Below are 18,144 nucleotides of genomic sequence, written 5' to 3'. Positions count from 1 at the left end.
TCCACATGTTCAAAAAAGCAGTTTTTCAGAAGACATAGGTCCTGATTTAGATGTTGGCGTTAATGGTCCCGCCGTCGAAAAATCGTCAGCTTCCCTCTCCGACTGCCTTGGCGGTCCGCCAGCCAAATTTAGATGTTGGCTGGACCATAGGTGAAAGAGTCACCCGAGACTTGCTGACTCTGCCAAGATTTTCAGCGGCAGCATTGGGAATAGGGGCTGACAGCAGGACTCCAGCCACCTTTACTGCCAAGCAGATTTGGCTGTGCTTTACCATCAATTCAACTGTGGCGGTCTGACCTCCATGTCTGAGTTTGCAGATTGAGGTGAGGAGGGGAGGGGAGTGGAGGTGCTAAAACAACCACATTTCCCCATCCATTTTTGACTAGACAGCACCTTCTGTCGCTGTCCACTGGGTCCAGCAACAGTCTCCCACCATCAGTAATTTGGCACCAGTACACCGCCTTAAGGACTGTAACATCTAAATAGGCTCAGCAGTAATCCGTTAGCCTGATAGCTAGGAAGAGCATTCCATCGTGGTGGTCATCAGCTCAGCCGCAATACATCTAAATATAGCAGGGGAACATCGTTGACTTGATTGTCTTTCCGGGTCCGCCAAGATCTAACTCATACCCATAGTCTGACGTTTTATCTCTGTCTTAGAAGCATAGCAAATGTGACAACATAAATGCAGAATTTAAAGGCATCTTTATTTATTACTTGGACTTTCACAAGTCACCAAAATTCGGCTGGCGAACCACAGTTTGGGAAACACAAGGCTTGAGGGGTTAACTCAATTATTCTGACCCACCACTCCTGGCTGTGCTTCCTGACTTCAAGCCAACAGTCCTACAGCATTTCATCAACTTGACCTTCGATGGGGAGCACCTTTTTGAACCACAGGCTGATGATATGTGAGAGAAAATTAAGAAGATCACAGACACAGCTAAAGTTATTTGTTTCCTTTAGACACCATCAGCCAGTGACTCCTTTTGGAGGTGGCAGGGTACAGGCAGTTCCAAGACCGCCTCCCACTACCAGCCCCAATCCTGTCTTTGCCAGCAGCAGGCCTAACACCAGCAGGGTGGCAGAGGTTGCACGTGGAGTTTCTTCCGGGACAACAACTCTAAAGACTGAAGCGCTCCCTCCAAAGGGGCCTGAACCTGTGACTTGCCTCTCATACTCACCAACCACAGGACACCGGTTGATAAGAGACTTCAGGTTTTTCTTCCCTACTGGGAAATGATCGCCTCTGATTGGTGGGTTCTCTCCATCCTGGAGCTCAGATATTGCCTCAAGCTCAACTTAACCCCATTAAACATCCCACCGTGCAAACACACGCTCAGCCCAAAATATCAGTGCCTTCTTCCAGAGGAGGTTCAACCGTTCATCCTCAAGGGTTTAGCCAGTTCCACTTCAGCACCACGGCAAGGGGTGTACTCCCTGTACTTTCCCATTCCCAAAAAAGACTGGTCCCTCCGACCCCTCCTGGACCTCAGGCCTCTCAACTACTATATTCTGTCATAACACCTCCATATGTTTGCCCTTCACAGTGCCATTCCGCTGCTGCATCAAGGTGACTTCATGACTGCTGTTGATCTGAAGGACACCTCCTTGCACATACCTATACATTGCGCTCACCCCTGCGCCTACAATTCATGTAAAGTGGTCAACATTATCAGTTAATGGTATTGCTGTGCGGAGTCACCACAGCCTAAAAGGTGTTCACCAAATTCTTAGTTGTGGTGGCCATGTGTTCCACTATCTCGATTGGCTGATCAAGAGCTCAGACATAAACAATACCTGGCACACACTCTGACCATCTCCCTCCTCCACTGGTTGGAATTTATGATAGAAGCCACCAACTCCCATCTTCTACCCCTTCAGATTCAACCCATCCAAGGGGCTACCCTCAACTCAATCGCGGGCAAGGCATACCCCAGCAAAGCTAGGCTACAAGCTTTTGAACAACCGCTGTCTATTTTTCAGCCACATCATCACCCAACAGTAACAATAGTAATGCTGCTCCTAGGGATGATAGTGTCCTACATGGCCATATTCTCTCAAACCAGACTGCACGTGTCCTCTCCAGCAGCGTCTATTGGCACAATGGTCACAAGCGCAGGGTGACTGGGAAGACCTAGTGTTGATACTGGCCAGCACCTATCACTCTCTGCAGTGGAGGAACAGCATCAACCTGTTGCAGTGCTAGCCCTACATGGACCCCATTCTGCAGATCACTGTGGATGCCTCACTTTCAGGTTGGGGAGCACATCTTCAAGATTTGACACTTTCTGGATTGTGGTCACCTTATCAGCAAAGCCTACACATCAATCACCTAGGGCTTTCAGCCATCCAGCTATCATTCAAGGCCTTCCTTCAGGTCATCAAACTCAGTGTGATCCTTGTAGAGGTGGACAGTGTTAGCGTAAGGAGCTACCTACCAAAGCAGGCACACACTCCCCGCAGCTATCAGCACTGGTACAGATTATTTGGCATTGGGTGATTCACCATCTGATAGAACTGGTGGAGTACCTCCTGGGAGTTAACAGAGACTTAGCTGACCTGCTCAGCAGGATGCAGCAACAAGCCCATGAATGGGAACTCCACTGATGAGGCCTACAACCATACTTCTGTCTGGAAGGGTTCCCAAGATCAACCTCTTCAGCACTGTGCAAAATACCAAAACTTAATCTCCAGATTTCCACACTCTCGGTCGCTTCAGCAAATCTCCCTCTCCCTTATCCTAGAGGCTCCATGTGGGCCAGAAAACCCTGGATCTCAACCCTTTTCAAGATGTCTGTTGCACCCCACGAGAAGCTTCCCAGTAGGCTGGACCTTCTTATACAGGATCAAGGAAAGATCTGACAGCAGAATCCCAGTAAGATTAATCTAGCAATTTGGCACTTGTTTCTTAGAGTTTGGTTATCTTGTTCTCTCTCAGAAATGCATGGACCTTCTTAAGGAAGCATGCAGGCCTACTACACTCACCCGTTATGCTGCCAAGTGGAAAAGGTTTATATGCTCAAGCATTTTAAAACATGTGGGCCCTCTTAAACCAGCAGTTCTTTAATACTGTCTGTTATCTTATTCACTTGCAGAAACCTGATTTGAATGAGATATCAGACAGTATAAATGTTTTGAAATTAGGAAGCTTCAAGGCTTCCAAAAGGCAACCAAACAAAACCCAGAAAGATGTGGGAGCAAGCTTCCAAGCTCGGTGTGTTCTTGTATCCAAAGACTATAAACAACTTTGTTCTGACTTGCATTTTCACCTGTTAAAAAATAAATCATTTGAAGGAAGTGTAGGAAAGTGTCCCTTTTAGCATGGTTATCCCCCACACCTTTTGCCTGATATTGATGCTGATTTGACTAAGAGTGTGCTTGGATCCTGCTAACCAGGCCCAGCACCAGTGTTATTTCCCAAAACCTGTACCATTGCTCCCACAATTGGCACACAGTTAAGTCCCTTGTAAAAGGTACCCCATGGTACCAAGGGCCTTGTAGCCAGGGAAGGTCCCCGAGGGGTGCAGCATGTATTATGCAACCCTGGTGGACCTCTCACTAAGCACATGCACACTGCCATTGCAGCTTGTATGTGTTGATAGGGAGAAAAAGACGAAGTCGACATGGCACCCCTCTCAATCAATCAATCAATCAATCAGTGCATGTAAAGCACAACTACTCACTTGTTAGGGTCTCAAGGTGCTAGTGGGGCGGGGGTGTAGCATTTACTGGTTGTTTGGTTCTTAAAAAAAAGCCATGTCTTCAGGTCCTTCGTTAAGCTGAGTAGGGAGGTGGTTTTTCTGATGTGGAGGGGAAGGGCGTTACAGGTGGTGGCTGCGAGGTAGGAGAAGGAGCGCCCTCCTGTTCTGGTTTTCCTGATGCGGGATACTAATGTAAGAGAGAGCTGGGCTGAGCGTAGGGCCCTATGGGGTACGTGGAAGTTGCATCTCTGGTTCAGGTAGGCTGGTCCGGTGTTGTGGAGGGCTTTGTGTGCATGGATGAGGATCTTGAAAATTATTCTTTTCTCTATGGGGAGCCAGTGCAGTGTTCGCAAGTGTTGCGAGATGTGGCAGTGTCGAGGTAGGTCGAGGACCAGTCTGGCGGCGGCGTTCTAGTTGTAGTTTTCTGGTGAGTTTCTTGTTGATTCCGACATAGAGTGCGTTGCCGTAGTCCAGTTTGCTGGCGATGAGGGTGTGTGTGACGGTCTTTCTATGTTTGAGGGGGATCCACTTGAAGGACTTGCGTAGGAGGTGGAGGGTGCGGATGCAGGTGGAGGTGACTGAGTTGACTTGATGGCTCATGCTGAGGTCGGAGTCCAGTATGATTCTGAGGTTGCAGGCTTGGCTGGAGGAGGTGGGCGGATTTCCAAGGGTGGATGGCCACCAGGAGTCGTTCCCCCACGTTGAGGGCCCATGATGAGTACTGTCTTGTTTGCGCTGAGTTAAAGGCAGCTTTCTCATCCAGTTGGCGACTGCTTCCATGCCTTCATGGAAGTTGTGTCGGGCTTTGTCAGGTTCGCTTGAGAGGGAGAGGATGAGTTGGGTGTTGTCGGCATAGGAGATGATGTTTGTTCCGTAGCTTCTGACGTAGCTTCTCAGGGTGCCATGCCCATAAACTACTGCCTGTGGCATAGGTAAGTCACCCCTTTAACAGGCCTTACAGTCCTAAGACAGGGTGCACTACACCACAGATGAGGGCATAGCTCCATGAGCTATATGCCCCCGCAGTGTCTATGTCCATTCTTAGACATAGTAAGTGCAGTAAGGCCATATACAGTACATGGGCTGGGAGTTTGTCATTGTGACATGATGGCTCCAATGAAGACTGGGACATTTGGTATCAAACTTCTCAGCACAATAAACCCACACTGATGCCAGTGTTGGATTTATTGACAGATGCACCCAGAGGACATCTTACAGATGCCCCCTTTATTTTAGTCAAACTTGTAGTGCTGGACTGACTGGTCTGTGCAGCCCGCCAGACGAGTTTCTGACCACATGGGGTGAGGGCCTTTGTGCTCTCTGTGGCCAGAAACAAAGCCTGCTGTGGGTGGAGATGCTTCACACCTCTTATTACGGTGCCCCAGGGCCCTCCATCTAGTGGAGATGCCCGTCCCTGGACAAAGCCCCACTTTTGGTGGCAAGTCTGGTGGGACGATTAGGAAACACAAGGAGTGACCACTTCAGCTGGACCACCCCTAAGGTGAACAGACCTGAAGTTGACCCCCTCCTTGCAAAATCCTCCATCTTGGTTTGGAGGACAGGGACCCATATAGGGTTAGGTCTGTGTCCCCCTCCCCAAAGGGAGTGGACACCAGAAGGGTGTAATCACCCTCAGGGGCAGTAGCCACTGGCTACTGCACTCTCACCCCTGCAAGGCCCCTAAATCTAGCATTTAAGGGCCTCGCTGAACTCTGCTCTCCAGCAGAGAATACTGAAGACACCAACTGATTTGCCTCAGCTCTACAGGCCTGTCTCCAGCTTTCGAAGCTCTGCTACAAAAATGTGATGCATCCTGCAGGACCAGCAACCTCTTAAAAGACTCAAGGGAACTGCCTGCACACCAGAGGATCAAGATCTCCCATGGCAGCGGCCCTGTCCAGAAAGAAACTCCAGTAAAGGACTCTAGAACTGCCCAGATCTGCAAGTCCTGCCCGCTTTGCACAGAAGCCCACGGCCCGTGTCCAGGTGGCCCACTGGTCCAGAGTAGGTCCCCAGGCCATTCTGATCAAGTGTTCACTCTGGGTTGACCCCTCCTAGCCAAATCGGTGATGCCTGCAGCCGAAATCCGGAGGACCGCCCTGACCGCAAGAGAACCGGATGAAGATTCTTGACGCCTAAACGTACCCCTTCACCCGCATCCCCATAACCTTGGGGAATCCGACAACCGGTCCAGCAACATTCAGCTGGCGGCCCTCCTCCTTGTCCAGCCTGTGGTTTTCCAGAACCGACCCCTGGACCTAGCCTACAGTATCTTTGTGACCCCTGGGGTCCCCCTATTGAAAAGCCTTGGGAACACAACGCTGTGTTTGCACCCTGCACCCGGCTACCCCTCTTCTGCTGAGTGTGTGTTTGGTGCTGACCTGTGGCCCCCCAGTGCCTTCCTAAACCCCCAGGTCTACCCTCCAAAGACATGTGTACTTACCTGCAAGCAGGCCACATTCCGAGTGCCCCCAGTCTCCATTGAATCCCGTTTTAAATTTTGCATCATCTTTGACCTCTGCACCTGGCTGAGTGTTTGGGTTATCTTGAACCCCGAACTGTGGACATCCTAACCCCCGGAGACTGGAACTGGAAGTCTTGTACTTACCTCAGAACCGAACTAACTTTTCTTCCCACTAGAACTGTCTCTGAGAATTGCACTGTCAACTTTTAAAACAGATATTTGCTGTATTCTTGAAAAACGTTTAACTTGCCAATTCGAAACAAAGTAGTGTTGATACATATGTATGATACTTACTTGTAAATGAAACTGAATCTTGTGGTTCTAGAAATAAAGTATGTATATTTTTGCTATATAAAAAAACATTGGCCTGGAGTTTGTCATTGATTGTGTGCTTCCTTTATTGTCTGTGTGTACAACAAATGCTTTGCACTACCGTCTGACAAGCCTAACTGCTCGACCACACTAACAAAAAAGAGCATTCGTATTATCTACTTTACCCTCTGTTCAGCCTCTGGGAACCCCTGCACTCTGTGCACACTATATCTAATTGTGATATAGTATGTACAGCGCCAGCTTCCTACAGGAAGGCTGTACGATGGCCACTTCAGTTCAGTGGTCCAGGAACCCTGGAGTCAGGCTATTTTTTCATCTTAACCACTATGCAGATGATTTTCATCTGGATTCTTTGTGAGTACATAGGCGAAATTGGCATCACATTGCCCTTTGTGGATCTGCTTTGGACATTCTTGCTTTAGCTCAAAACCTTGCATTTTCACAGCGTGACGTCTGGTTGAACCACTTTTGAAATCTTTCAAAGCTAAAGATTCTACTGAGGACAGTATCCATTAGAGGTACAGGTTAGTCACTTTTGGTAATGTGGTGTCTGATTTGTGTTTAAAGATTGTTAATAGCATGTTTTTATTTTGAGCTTCCAGCTACAAAACAGCATTTTGCAGTGTTTTATAAGACATTCTGGTTTACCAGTAGCATAAGCTTTGACCACTTATATCTATAAGACTTCTTTGTGTAGTCATGTTCTAGGCTGAGTTGTCGTACATATTATTTAGATTATGTAAACGTTTAAGCCCTGCATTGTCTTTCTTACCTTGACTGTTTTAAGTTTGTGACTAAGTAAAATCATTAACTTTAAACCTGAAACGTAGAGTCTTGTTCTCTTTGTGAGTCAAGTCTGAAAGGCCTGTTTCTATTCATCTATGTGTGGTTACTTTTATGGAGTATTTGTGTGTTCTGGTTTAGTCTGTATACTCTTTAACGGCACAGGTGGAAAAGGGTTGCTGTGAGCCAGTTCAGCACCCTTCTAGCCCAGGGCCGTTACACAGTGTGTACTTTGGCTTTCCTTTAGTTTTTCCAGATAATGCCCTGCTCCACCTGTCTATCTGATGACTGTGGATTCCACTCCAGATTCTTTGTCTGCTTGTCTCCTGTCTGAAGTATTGTTCCTGATGAATAGGTTCGGGGACTCAGATAACTCTTCTCCCAGTCCCAGTCTATCCCTTGACACCAGTTGCTTTGATATTTCTTGTGTCCAACGCTTCTGCTGAGCTTCTCTCAGCCATCTCCTTACTTCTTTAAAAAATATTCAAGTTCCAAATCTAATGCTCACAGATGTTCAAGCCATGGACAATCTGTAAAGAAAACGTTTAGTGATTTTAAATGAAGTTACATAAGACAAGTTACTGGTTTTTGAATTACATGTATTTGGTCTTGTAGCCTGCATGTAGCGAATAGAAAATGCTGGTGTTTGTTGAACTTAGTTGCACTTCACATGTGACTGTGGCAGTTGACACCGTTCCTGTTGTGGGTTGAGGAGGTTGGTATAATTCAGTTTGCCAGCAGACTGCTTTTGAAAAGTTTGTCATGCTTATGTGCCACAGGATTAGTCATGGTTCAGTGGACAGCATATTCGTATTTGCCTTCCAATGGTGTCTAATCTGCCTGACCAGTCACCAAACCAACCACTGCAATGTTTTCCTGGACATCCATGTCTCAGGTTTAGGCCCGTAGTGGTATTTGTTGTACTTTTCTGACTGTGTTTTTAGAATAATCTGCAATTCTCTACAGTCACTATTTTCGTAAGGACCAACTTGTTTCATATCAGTCATACTTTTTAACCATAAACCTCATGCAAACTGTTAACGTATTCTACCATGCTTGGTGAGTAACCAGGGGTAGTCATTAAGTAGCTTTAATTTTTGCTTAAATGACTTCTGTGGTGCTTCTCTATGTGACATACTCTTGTGCGTTTTAGGTCCCAATGATGTTCCTGTGGCACCGGGCCAAAGCTGCCCAACTCCCGGATGCAAGGGCCTTGGTCACATTCGAGGGCCTAGATTTGGAACTCATCACAAGTATGTCTGAAAAGTGGTTGTGAAAAACTAACTGGTAAGCTGCTATCCTGGGTGTATCCCTCTTAATGTAGGCTGTCTCTTCTCTCTTCTCTTTATTGATTCAGGGCAGCTGGCTGCCCCTATTCAGACCTGAATCTCAGCCGGGAAAGCATACTTCAAGACCGTCTTAGTGGAGAGAGACCCCTGCCAAGCAACAGCATGCAGAAACCCAAGAGGCCAGATACCCCGTCTCTACCAGGTGATCTCCCATCTGACTCGCCGCATTCCAAGTAAGTTGCTGGTTTGTAAGCCAGTGTTTCTGTAGTTCTGCTGAAATTGCTTAAGTGGGCAATAATTGTGAAGAAATTTGCTTGTGAGCAGAAGAATTTTAAATGTTTGGGAAGGCAAAGTAGCAAAAGTGCTCAGTTTCTGTAAAGGGAATTTCTTATAATCTTACTCCTGCAGCAGCATAGTTTTCTTATTGTCCCCAGTTATGTTTCACTATCAAGAGAGTTATGTCTATTGGCATAGCTTTTAAAAATACACTTGCTTACAATCTTTAATTGTATCACAGCCTCTTAACACAACAGATCTTTGCAACTATTGTGTTGTATCATTTGCATATCACTTCATACTACTGTCTTAGCCCGAGGTGCTATACTGGGCAGTTGCATAAAAGACTAAACAGTTTGTTGTGTATGGTTGTGCAAATGTATGTTGATAATGCGACCTAGGTGAGTGATCCACAGGTGTTGCTATGGACACATAGCTGCACATAGACATGTCGGTGAAGCAGAAGAGTATGAGGTACGTAAGAGCCATACCTGGTAGTACATGCCATCTTATGTTCGTCAGACAGAGGGGTCTCCCATGTCAGCTTATGGCATGAACCTATCATATTGTGACCTAGGTTAAGTCAGTTATTAGGAAATAAGGAGACCTTTATTATCCTGTGTAGCAAAGCACCCTCTTTTGGTATGGTTACCCCTACTTTTTGACTGCTGTCAGTGTGTTTTGACTGTGTTAACTGGGATTCTTCTAACCAGGACCCCAGTGACTTTGCTCTGTCCTTTTAAATTTGGTTGCTTAGGACTTTGCACACCCCACATTTGGAATGCTGGTACCCCCACGTAAGTTCCTAGTATGTGGTATTTAGGTTCCTAGGACATTGGGTCACCAGGGGTTCCCCATGGGCCGCAGCATGTATTGTGCCACCCATGGGAGCCCATGCAAACTGTGTGTGCAGGCCTGCCATTGCAACCTGCATGAAAAGGTACATGCACCCCTTCACTACAGGTCACTGTAAGTCACGTCTGTGGTAGGCTCTCTTAGCACAGAGGGCAGGGTGCAGTTACCTGTGTGTGAGGGCACCCCTGCATGAGCAAATGTGCCCCTATGAACTCCAGCCCCATTATACTCAACTTCATAAGTGTGGGGAAGCCATTTTACCCGTACTGGACAAAGGTCACTCGCTACCTGTGTCCAGCTACATAATGGTTACTCCGAACCTGGGCATGTTTGGTATCAAATATGTCGGAATCATACCCCAATACTGTTGCCAGTATTGGTTGTATGATGCCATGCACTCTGGGGGCTCCTTAGAAGACCCCCAGAAGTGCTCCATCCAGTCTTCTGGGGTTTTCCAGACAGCCTGCACTGCTGCCACCCCTCAGACAGGTTTCTGCCCTCCTGCTGCTTGACCAGCTCAGGCAGAGGAAGGCAGAACACAGCATGTCCTGTGGAAGAGGGGGTAACACCCTCTCTCTTGGAAATAGGTGTTACATGGCTTGGAGGTGTAGGCTCCCCCAAGCCACCGGTATGCTTTGAAGGGCACATTTGGTTCCCTCCTTGCATAAATCGGTACGCTCCAGCCCAGGGACCCCCCTGGCCCCCCCGGTCCTTCTATGGCTCTAAACTGCACAGTGGAAAGGGGAGTAACCACTCCCCTGTCCATCACCCGAGGGGTGGTGACCAGAGCACCTCCAGGTGGCCACTGGATTCTGCCATCTTGAATACAAGGTGGGCAGAGGGCCCTGGGAGCAGCTGAGTGGGCAAGTCAGGTAGGTGACGCACAGCCCTCTCCTGATATGTGGTCACCCTGCTAGGTGACCAATCCCCCTCCTTGGGCTATTTAGGATCTCCCTCTTGGGTGGGTTCCCAGATTCAACTTGCAAGATTCCAGCAGCACACCTCTGCATTGTTTAGTATGTTTTCTGGCCACTGGGACTGCAACTGGACCCTCCAGGAACCGACAATCCACAACTTCATCGGTGACTCCGCTCTGCAACATTGTTTCTCGGGCTCCTTCCAGCAACTGCAACATTTCCCCGGCTGGGCGTCCTCTGAGGGTGACGAGTCTTCAAACTGCACAAGAAATAAGAAGGAATCTCCCTTGGAGTGATGGAGTCACTCCCCTGCATCTGCTGGCACAAACTGCAACGACGACCGTCTGCGTGGATCTTACCTCTTCTGGAGCCGCGTGGATTCTGCATCACACGTGGTGGTCTGGAGTGGTCCCCTTGGTCCTCTCTAACAGCTGGCAAACTTGGAAGACTGTAAGCTTTTGCCTCTTCTCGCAGGATAGTACCCCTGTGCACCACGACTCTTACAGCTACCAAGGCTTATTTGTCCCTCCTACAAGGGATCTTCAGGCTCCAGGTAACCCCGGCCCCCAGCACTCTTTCTTGCAAAGCACAGTCTCCTGCCTGCTGGTTCAACGACGTCGGACTCCTCTTCAGGTGTGCTGATTGGGCCTCACCTCCTGGGACTGCCTCCTCTTCTTGTGATTCTCCCAGTTGCTGAGGGTCACACTGGACTCCCTTCCTTAGGTCGAGTTCCCTGAACCTCGTTGGTCCCCTTCAGACTTGCAAAACCTACTTCTCTGACTCTTGCATTTACCGAGGCTTGTTGGTTGTCGACTGCATCACCACTGCTGACATGGGGCATCACTTGCATCACTTCTGGGACTCCTCTTCAGCTTCTGTGCTGAGCTGCTGACATGGTCCTGCATTCATAGAAGGGTGGGTAGTGGCTCCTGCCACAACCAGACACCATCATGATCTGGACTTGGTTCCCTTCCTTTGCAGGTCCTCTTCTGTCAGGATCCACTTTTGGGTTCTTCCAGTCTTGTCTGGGTCTTTCAGAATCCTATTCCAAAGTCCTCCTGTTGGTTGTGGGGAAAACCAGGTACTTATCTCTGCTCCCCTGGTTGCTGGGGGTCACTCTGTTACTCACCTCTTGGGGTTCCTATTTCCCCCAGCTCCCTTCTACTGATTCCACTTCCTTGGTTGGGGGACTGCCTTTCAAATTCCACTTTTTTAGTATATGGTTTGGCCCGCCCTTAGGGCCCTCACTATTTACTATTGCTTTCTATGTTATTTACTGATTCCTATTGTGTATCTAGTAGTGTGTTTACTTACCTCCAGTTGGGGGATTGCCTATACAGTATTTTAGTATTTGTGTTATTATAATAAAGTACCTTTATTTTTGTAACATTGTGTGGTTCTTTCAAGTGTGTAAGTGCTGTGTGACTGTATTGGTATTGCATAAGCTTTACATGTCTCCTAGATAGGTCTTGGCTGCTCACCACACACCAAGCCAGCTTCCTACATTCTGTATAATCATTTATAGAAATAAGACACATGTTTGATGGCATTTGTGGCTGTAGATACACATGCTGTGAATATTGCAGCCATCTAATCTTGGTTCTGGAGTGTTGCAAGTTGGTTTTCTTCACAGAAGCATTTTCGAATCACGGAATCAAGTGACTTCCCCTTCTCGGTGATACTGTGCATGGGCATCGATTCTTTTGTTAGATTGTTTTTTTTCCACTGTCGGGTTCAGATGTGTGCCTCTTTGTTTCGTCTTCCCGTCGCTCTGGTTTCAAAGCCCTACTTTTTGTCTTTTGCTCTATTGACGGTATTGTTTTCAATCATGTTTTCTTACATTCTTGAGCTCATCTCACTCTGTCGGTCAGCAAACCGACCGCACACCCTTCAGGGCACCCTCTCCCATTTGGGCCTACTTCAGTACGTGGCACCAACTGCTATGCTGTGCTGATGGAACGGTCACAGTTTCGATTCTGCCCTTGGTGGCATGGAAAATTCTTACACATCGACCAACATCTGCTGTATAACATATGCCTCTCCCCTGACCATCAAAAAGCCCAGTGCAATGCCTGCAGATCCTTTGGATCGAAAAATACCCCTCTGGACCAATGAGCTCGTCGACTAGGGATGTCACACAAGACTTCCGAAGACACTCCGGACATCTTCGGGGAGTATCATGCTCAGGAGGAACCAGAACAGGAAGAGGCCATCTCCATGCTGGACTCTGACTCTAACATTCAATCAGACATTTAAAGTCCAAAGGTATCTACTTCCATCGGACCTTTGGCACCGACCGCTTCACACTGAGCTGAACAAGCTCCACTTTCGCTTCGGCTCTGACAAAAGGACACCGACCTTGGTGTCAAAACAACGTCTTTGGAGCCAAAAGAATCTAGTCAATCTTCAACCACACCATCTCCTATCAAACCCATTTTGTAGACCATGGACCCCCGTCAGTGCCGCCTCCACATCCAGGAGGGTACAGGGTGTATCATTGCTTCTCCCCGTCACCTTAAACAGGAAACTATTGTTTCATGCGGCTCTGGATACTTCACCACCAAGAAGACTTACTACAAGGCTACCACTACTATTCACAAGGCTTTTCCTCTTTCTTTTTCTCCTCCTCCTCAAACACCTTTTTCACCATCTCCAGCCCCTGCTTCTCCTCCACCCCTCTATCTCTCCTCCTGCAGGAGATTTAACACCACAGGTTTCCCCTTTATTTACTGGGGAGATTTGGTTGACACAGCAGGACTCAGATACATGGCACACATTACCCTGACCCCATAATTTACACAGATCCAGATTTATACCCTCCACGACCCTCACTGCTGAGGATGCCATATCCTTTCAGCAGGTAATAGCTTGAGGAACCGCATTCCACAATGTTAAGCTGCACAGGGACTATATTGAACAAGGCTTTCTTTTAGATACCCTAACGTCCGCACATAGGGATATCCAGTTCCTCCCTATGCTCACTGGCAAGCTTCGACATGCAGGTGAAATGTTTGAGGAACCAGTACGCTCTAGGGTGATCACCCCTAGAGTAGACAAAAAATACACAACTGCTCCATCTGATCCAATGTACATAAGGTCACAGGTCCTGCCAGATTCTATTGTGGCTACCACTACATGTAAAGAGGCGAACAGTCAGGGTTAGGTCTTCCCCCAACTTTTGTGCCTGCCTTCCTCCATTTTTCTCATCTCCTTTTTGTTGGTTTTAGGACTCGGCACACTTTACCACTGCTGATCAGTGCTAAAGTGCTTGTGCTCTCTCCCCTAAACATGGTAACATTGGCTCATACCCAATTGGCATATTTAATTTACCTGGAAGTTCCTAGTAAAGTGCACTAGATGTGTCCAATGTAGGAGGCTGGCTCCGTTTATTGTGTACACTTTTGGTGTGGCACCCTATACGGAGTCCAGGCAACTCTTAGTGATACTGTTTAGGTGTCCAGATAGCAAAAGCTCTCTAGGGGTAGCTGTGGTGAGCAGCTAAAGCTTATCTAGCAGATTTGTAAAGCACTTGCAATACCACAATAATCCGTAATTGTTAACAAGAAAGAACCACACCAGGTTTTGCAGAAATGAATGTTTTTTTATTACAGCACTAAAGCTATTCTAACATTGGTATATCTCCACCTGGAGATATTAACACACTAAAATATACATATAGTAATAATAAGGAAAAGCATAAAAATACACAGGGCCCTATGAGGGTTCCAAACCATATAGCAAGAAAGTGGTAGAAGAATGGAAGTGCCCAACCAAAGTAAGCATGTTAGAGTCCCAGGGGCTGGGGAGTAGGAAATCACCAAAATTAAGTACTAGAAATCCCCCGGGCGCCCGGGTGCAGAGCTGTTATCGAGCCGGGCATAGGACTGTCCCAGTTGATTTCTATGAATTCAGGACCCCGAGGAAAACAGTTGGCACAAAGAAGGTTAAAGAGTGCCCCCACCCATGGATACACAGAAGACCAGAGTACCTACACCAGGGGTCCCAGGTCCATAGGGCAAAAGTGGTGTCGGAAACCCTCGTTGAAGTCAATGGAAGCCTTGGTTGTCCAGCTGCTGGGGACAGTGACCAGACTGTAAAAAAGTGCCCCTTTCAGCGTGGTTACCTCCCCACTTTTTTTCCTGATATCTGATGCTAACTTGACTGAGTGTGTGCTGGAACGCTGCTATCCAGGCCCAACCACATGTTCTTTTCCTAAACTGTACCATTGCTTGCACAGTTGGCACACTTCGGGCACACAGCTAAGGCCCTTGTAAAAGGTATCAGTGGTACCAAGGGCCCTGTGGCCAGGGAGGGTCTCTAAGGGCAGCAGCATGTAGGTGCCACCCTAAGAGACCCCTTGTTGGGAAGTGCCCCTTTTGGCATGGCTACCCCCCAGTTTTTGCCTAGTATTGATGCCAACTTGACTGAGTGTGTGCTGGAATCCTGCTAACCAGGCCCCAGCACCAATGTTCTTTCCCTAAACTTTACCATTGTTTGCACTATTGGCACACCCCTGCCACACAGCTAAGTCCCTTGTAAAAGGTACCAGTGGTACCAAGGGCCTGTGGCCAGGGAGGGTTCCTAAGGGCTGCAGCATGCATTGTGCCACCGCAACAGACCCCTCCCCAAACACAGGCATGCTGTTATTGCATATTGTGTGTGTTGGTGGTGAGAGAAAGGTAAAGTCGACATTGTGTCCCTCCCAGGGCGCCATGTCCACAAATCACTGCCTGCGGCATATGTAAGTCAACCCTCTAGCAGGTCTTACAGCCCTAAGGCAGGGTGCACTATACCATAGGTGAGGGCATAACGGCATGAGCAATATGTTCGTAATGTTTCTAAGTCTATTCTTAGACATTGTAAGTGCACTGTGGCCATACTAAGTACATGGGCTGGGAGTTTGTCACTACGAACTCTGCAGCTGCATGATGGATTCACTGAAGACTGGGAAGTTTGGCATCAAACTTCTCAACACAATAAACCCACACTGATGCCAGTGTTGGATTTATTGCAAAATGCACACAGAGGGCATCTTAGAGATGCCTTCTGTATTTTACCCAACCCTTTAGTGCAGGGCTGACCAGTCTGTGCCAGCCTGCCACTAACAGACAAGTTTCTGACCCCCATGGGGTGAGAGCCTTTGTGCTCTCTGGGGTCAGGAACAAAGCCTGGTCCAGGTGAAAGTGCTTCATCCCCCTATCCCCTCCACCCCCGAAACCCTCCCTCACAAGCAGGAACTGCAAACTTGGTGGTGCGCCTCAAAGGCACCTGGGCATTCCAGCTAGCAAAGATGCCTGCCCCCTGGGCCAAGGCCCACATTTGGCGGCAGGTCCAGCTGGAAAATTAGGTAGCACAAGGAGGAGTGACCACTCCAGCTAGGATCACTCCTAAGGTGTCCAGAGCTGAACTGACCTTCTTGTAGAATCCTCCATCTTGTTTTGGAGGAGAGGGACCAATAGAGATAGGAATGTGCTCCCCTCCCCAAAGGATGTGGGCACAGAAAAGGTGTAGCCATCCTCTGGGACAGTAGCCATTGGCACTGACCTCTTTAATCTCCCTAAATCTAGTATTTAGGGGCACCCCTGAACCTTACTCACCAGATCCCTGGCGACCTCAAGTAAGAAGGACTGCAAAGCTGGCCCCAGCAGTGAAGACTTCAGATGACAACTGACTTGGCCCCAGCCCTACCGGCCTGCCTGTAGCTTCGAGACTCCTGCTAGAAAAAAAGTGATGCATTCTGCAGGACCACCAACCTCTTTAAACCCCCAGAGAACTGCCTGCCCAGCAAAGGACCAAGAACTTCAGAGGACAGCAGCTCTTTCCAGCAAAAACCTCCAAGAAGGACTCCAGACCCTTCTGGATCCCTGAGTCCTACCCACTCTGCACCAGATGCCCACGGCCCGAGTCCAGGTGCCCAACGGTCCAGAGAAGATCCCCAGGTGATTCCAACCTTGAGTCCACCCTGGGTTGACCCCTCCTGACCAACATGACGAAATCTGCAGCTTAAATTCAGAGGATCCCCATGACCGTGACTGGCTCCGTTGAAGATTTCCCGATGCCTAAAGGTACCCCTGCACCCACAGCCCCCTGGCCTTGGGGCACCTAACTGATGGACCAGCAATCTCCAGTGGGCTGTCTACTTACCCGACCAGCCATTGGTCTTCTTAAGCCGACTCCCTGGACCAAGCCTGCAGCCTCTTTGTGACTGCCAAGGTTGCTCCATTGAAAAACATTGGGCCTCCAATGCTTTGTTTGCACCCTGTACCCAGCCGCCCCTGTGACTCTGGAGGTGTGTGATTGGTGCTGATCTCTGCCTCCCACCCACTGCTTATGTAAACCCCCCAGGTCTGTTCCTTGAAGTCACGGGTATATACCTGCAAGCTGTTTCTTTCTAAGTGCCCCCAGTCTCCTTAGGATTCCATTGGGCGTCCAACACCAACTTTGACCTCTGCATCCAGCCGGACCCGTGGTGCTGGTGGTGCTCTCTTGGTGTCTTCCTAAACTTTGCCCTGTGGACACCCTAACCCCATAAGACTGGGTTCATAAGTCAAGTACTTACCTGCAAACTATGTTGTTATTTTTCCTCCGCTAGGACTGCATTGCTTTCAATGAAAATTGCACTGTCTACTTTTGAAATTGAAACGTATCACTTACCTGAAAACTGTTTTATCTGTGATTCCTAAACAAAGTGCATTTGATACTTAGTGATACATTCTTGAAACCGTACTTACCTGCAGCAAAGATCCTTTTGGTTCTAGAAATAAAGTAACAACGTATATTTTTGATACAAAATCATTGGCCTTGAGTTAGTCATTGAGTGTGTGCCTCATTTCCTGACTCTGTACAACAAATGCTTAGCACTACCCTCTGATAAGCCTAACTGCTCGACCATACTACCAAAAAGAGAGCATTAGTACTTTAGCCTCTGTAAATCCTCTGGGGATCCACTTGACACTCTACACACTATACCTTACTTTGGTATAGTATATACAGAGCCAGCTTTCTACACAGACCACTTGGAGATGTCCAGGTGGTGCAGGTAGGCAATGCCCACCCTTTTGGAGGGGAAAGTCCTGCACAACGGTGAAAAAAGGTCCAGCTGCGTAGTGTAGGGGGGGATACAGGAGATCCTTGGAGTCACCTGCAAGCTGTCCCACGTCGTTCGCCGGATTGCAGGAGGGTCAGTGGCCAGCAGGGCCACCAACAAGCCTTTCAAATGCAGATAGCTGATGCAGGAAAGATTTTAGGTTTTGGAGGACCAGTAAGGTCCCAGTGACTCGACCCTTGGAGGGGAGTCAGGGCAGGCCTTTAGCAGGAAAGAAAGCCATCCGGAGTCACACAAGCCCCCACAAGAGACCCACTGGCAGCAGGCACAGGGAGTTGCAGGGAGGCCTCCGCAGCACATCTAAACAGGAGTCCCACGTCGCAGAAGCTTCAGAGTGGAAGCTGTATCTAGAGTTGCAGATTGCTGGTAGTTTGGGCTTCTAGGAGCTTGAAGATCTCTTGGAGGGAGAGATAACAAG

The 18,144-nt window shown here is 48.2% G+C and overlaps 1 protein-coding gene across 6 annotated transcripts in view; it reads left to right on the top strand.

Moving 5' to 3' along the window:
* L3MBTL3 (L3MBTL histone methyl-lysine binding protein 3) overlaps positions 1-18,144 on the top strand; it is a 558,444-nt gene that overhangs the window by 464,969 nt on the left and 75,331 nt on the right. For all 6 annotated transcript variants that reach the window (XM_069224176.1, XM_069224178.1, XM_069224181.1 and 3 more), the window contains 2 exons: positions 8,438-8,537; positions 8,642-8,806. In XM_069224176.1, the coding sequence (XP_069080277.1) occupies positions 8,438-8,537; positions 8,642-8,806 (265 nt within the window). The remainder of the gene's footprint in view (positions 1-8,437; positions 8,538-8,641; positions 8,807-18,144) is intronic.

The sequence above is a fragment of the Pleurodeles waltl genome, chromosome 3_1 (assembly GCF_031143425.1).
Source record: "Pleurodeles waltl isolate 20211129_DDA chromosome 3_1, aPleWal1.hap1.20221129, whole genome shotgun sequence".
In the NCBI taxonomy this organism is placed as follows: domain Eukaryota; kingdom Metazoa; phylum Chordata; class Amphibia; order Caudata; family Salamandridae; genus Pleurodeles; species Pleurodeles waltl.
The sequence above is the reverse complement of the archived record's forward strand: the minus strand, read 5'-3'. Positions and strand labels throughout refer to the sequence as shown.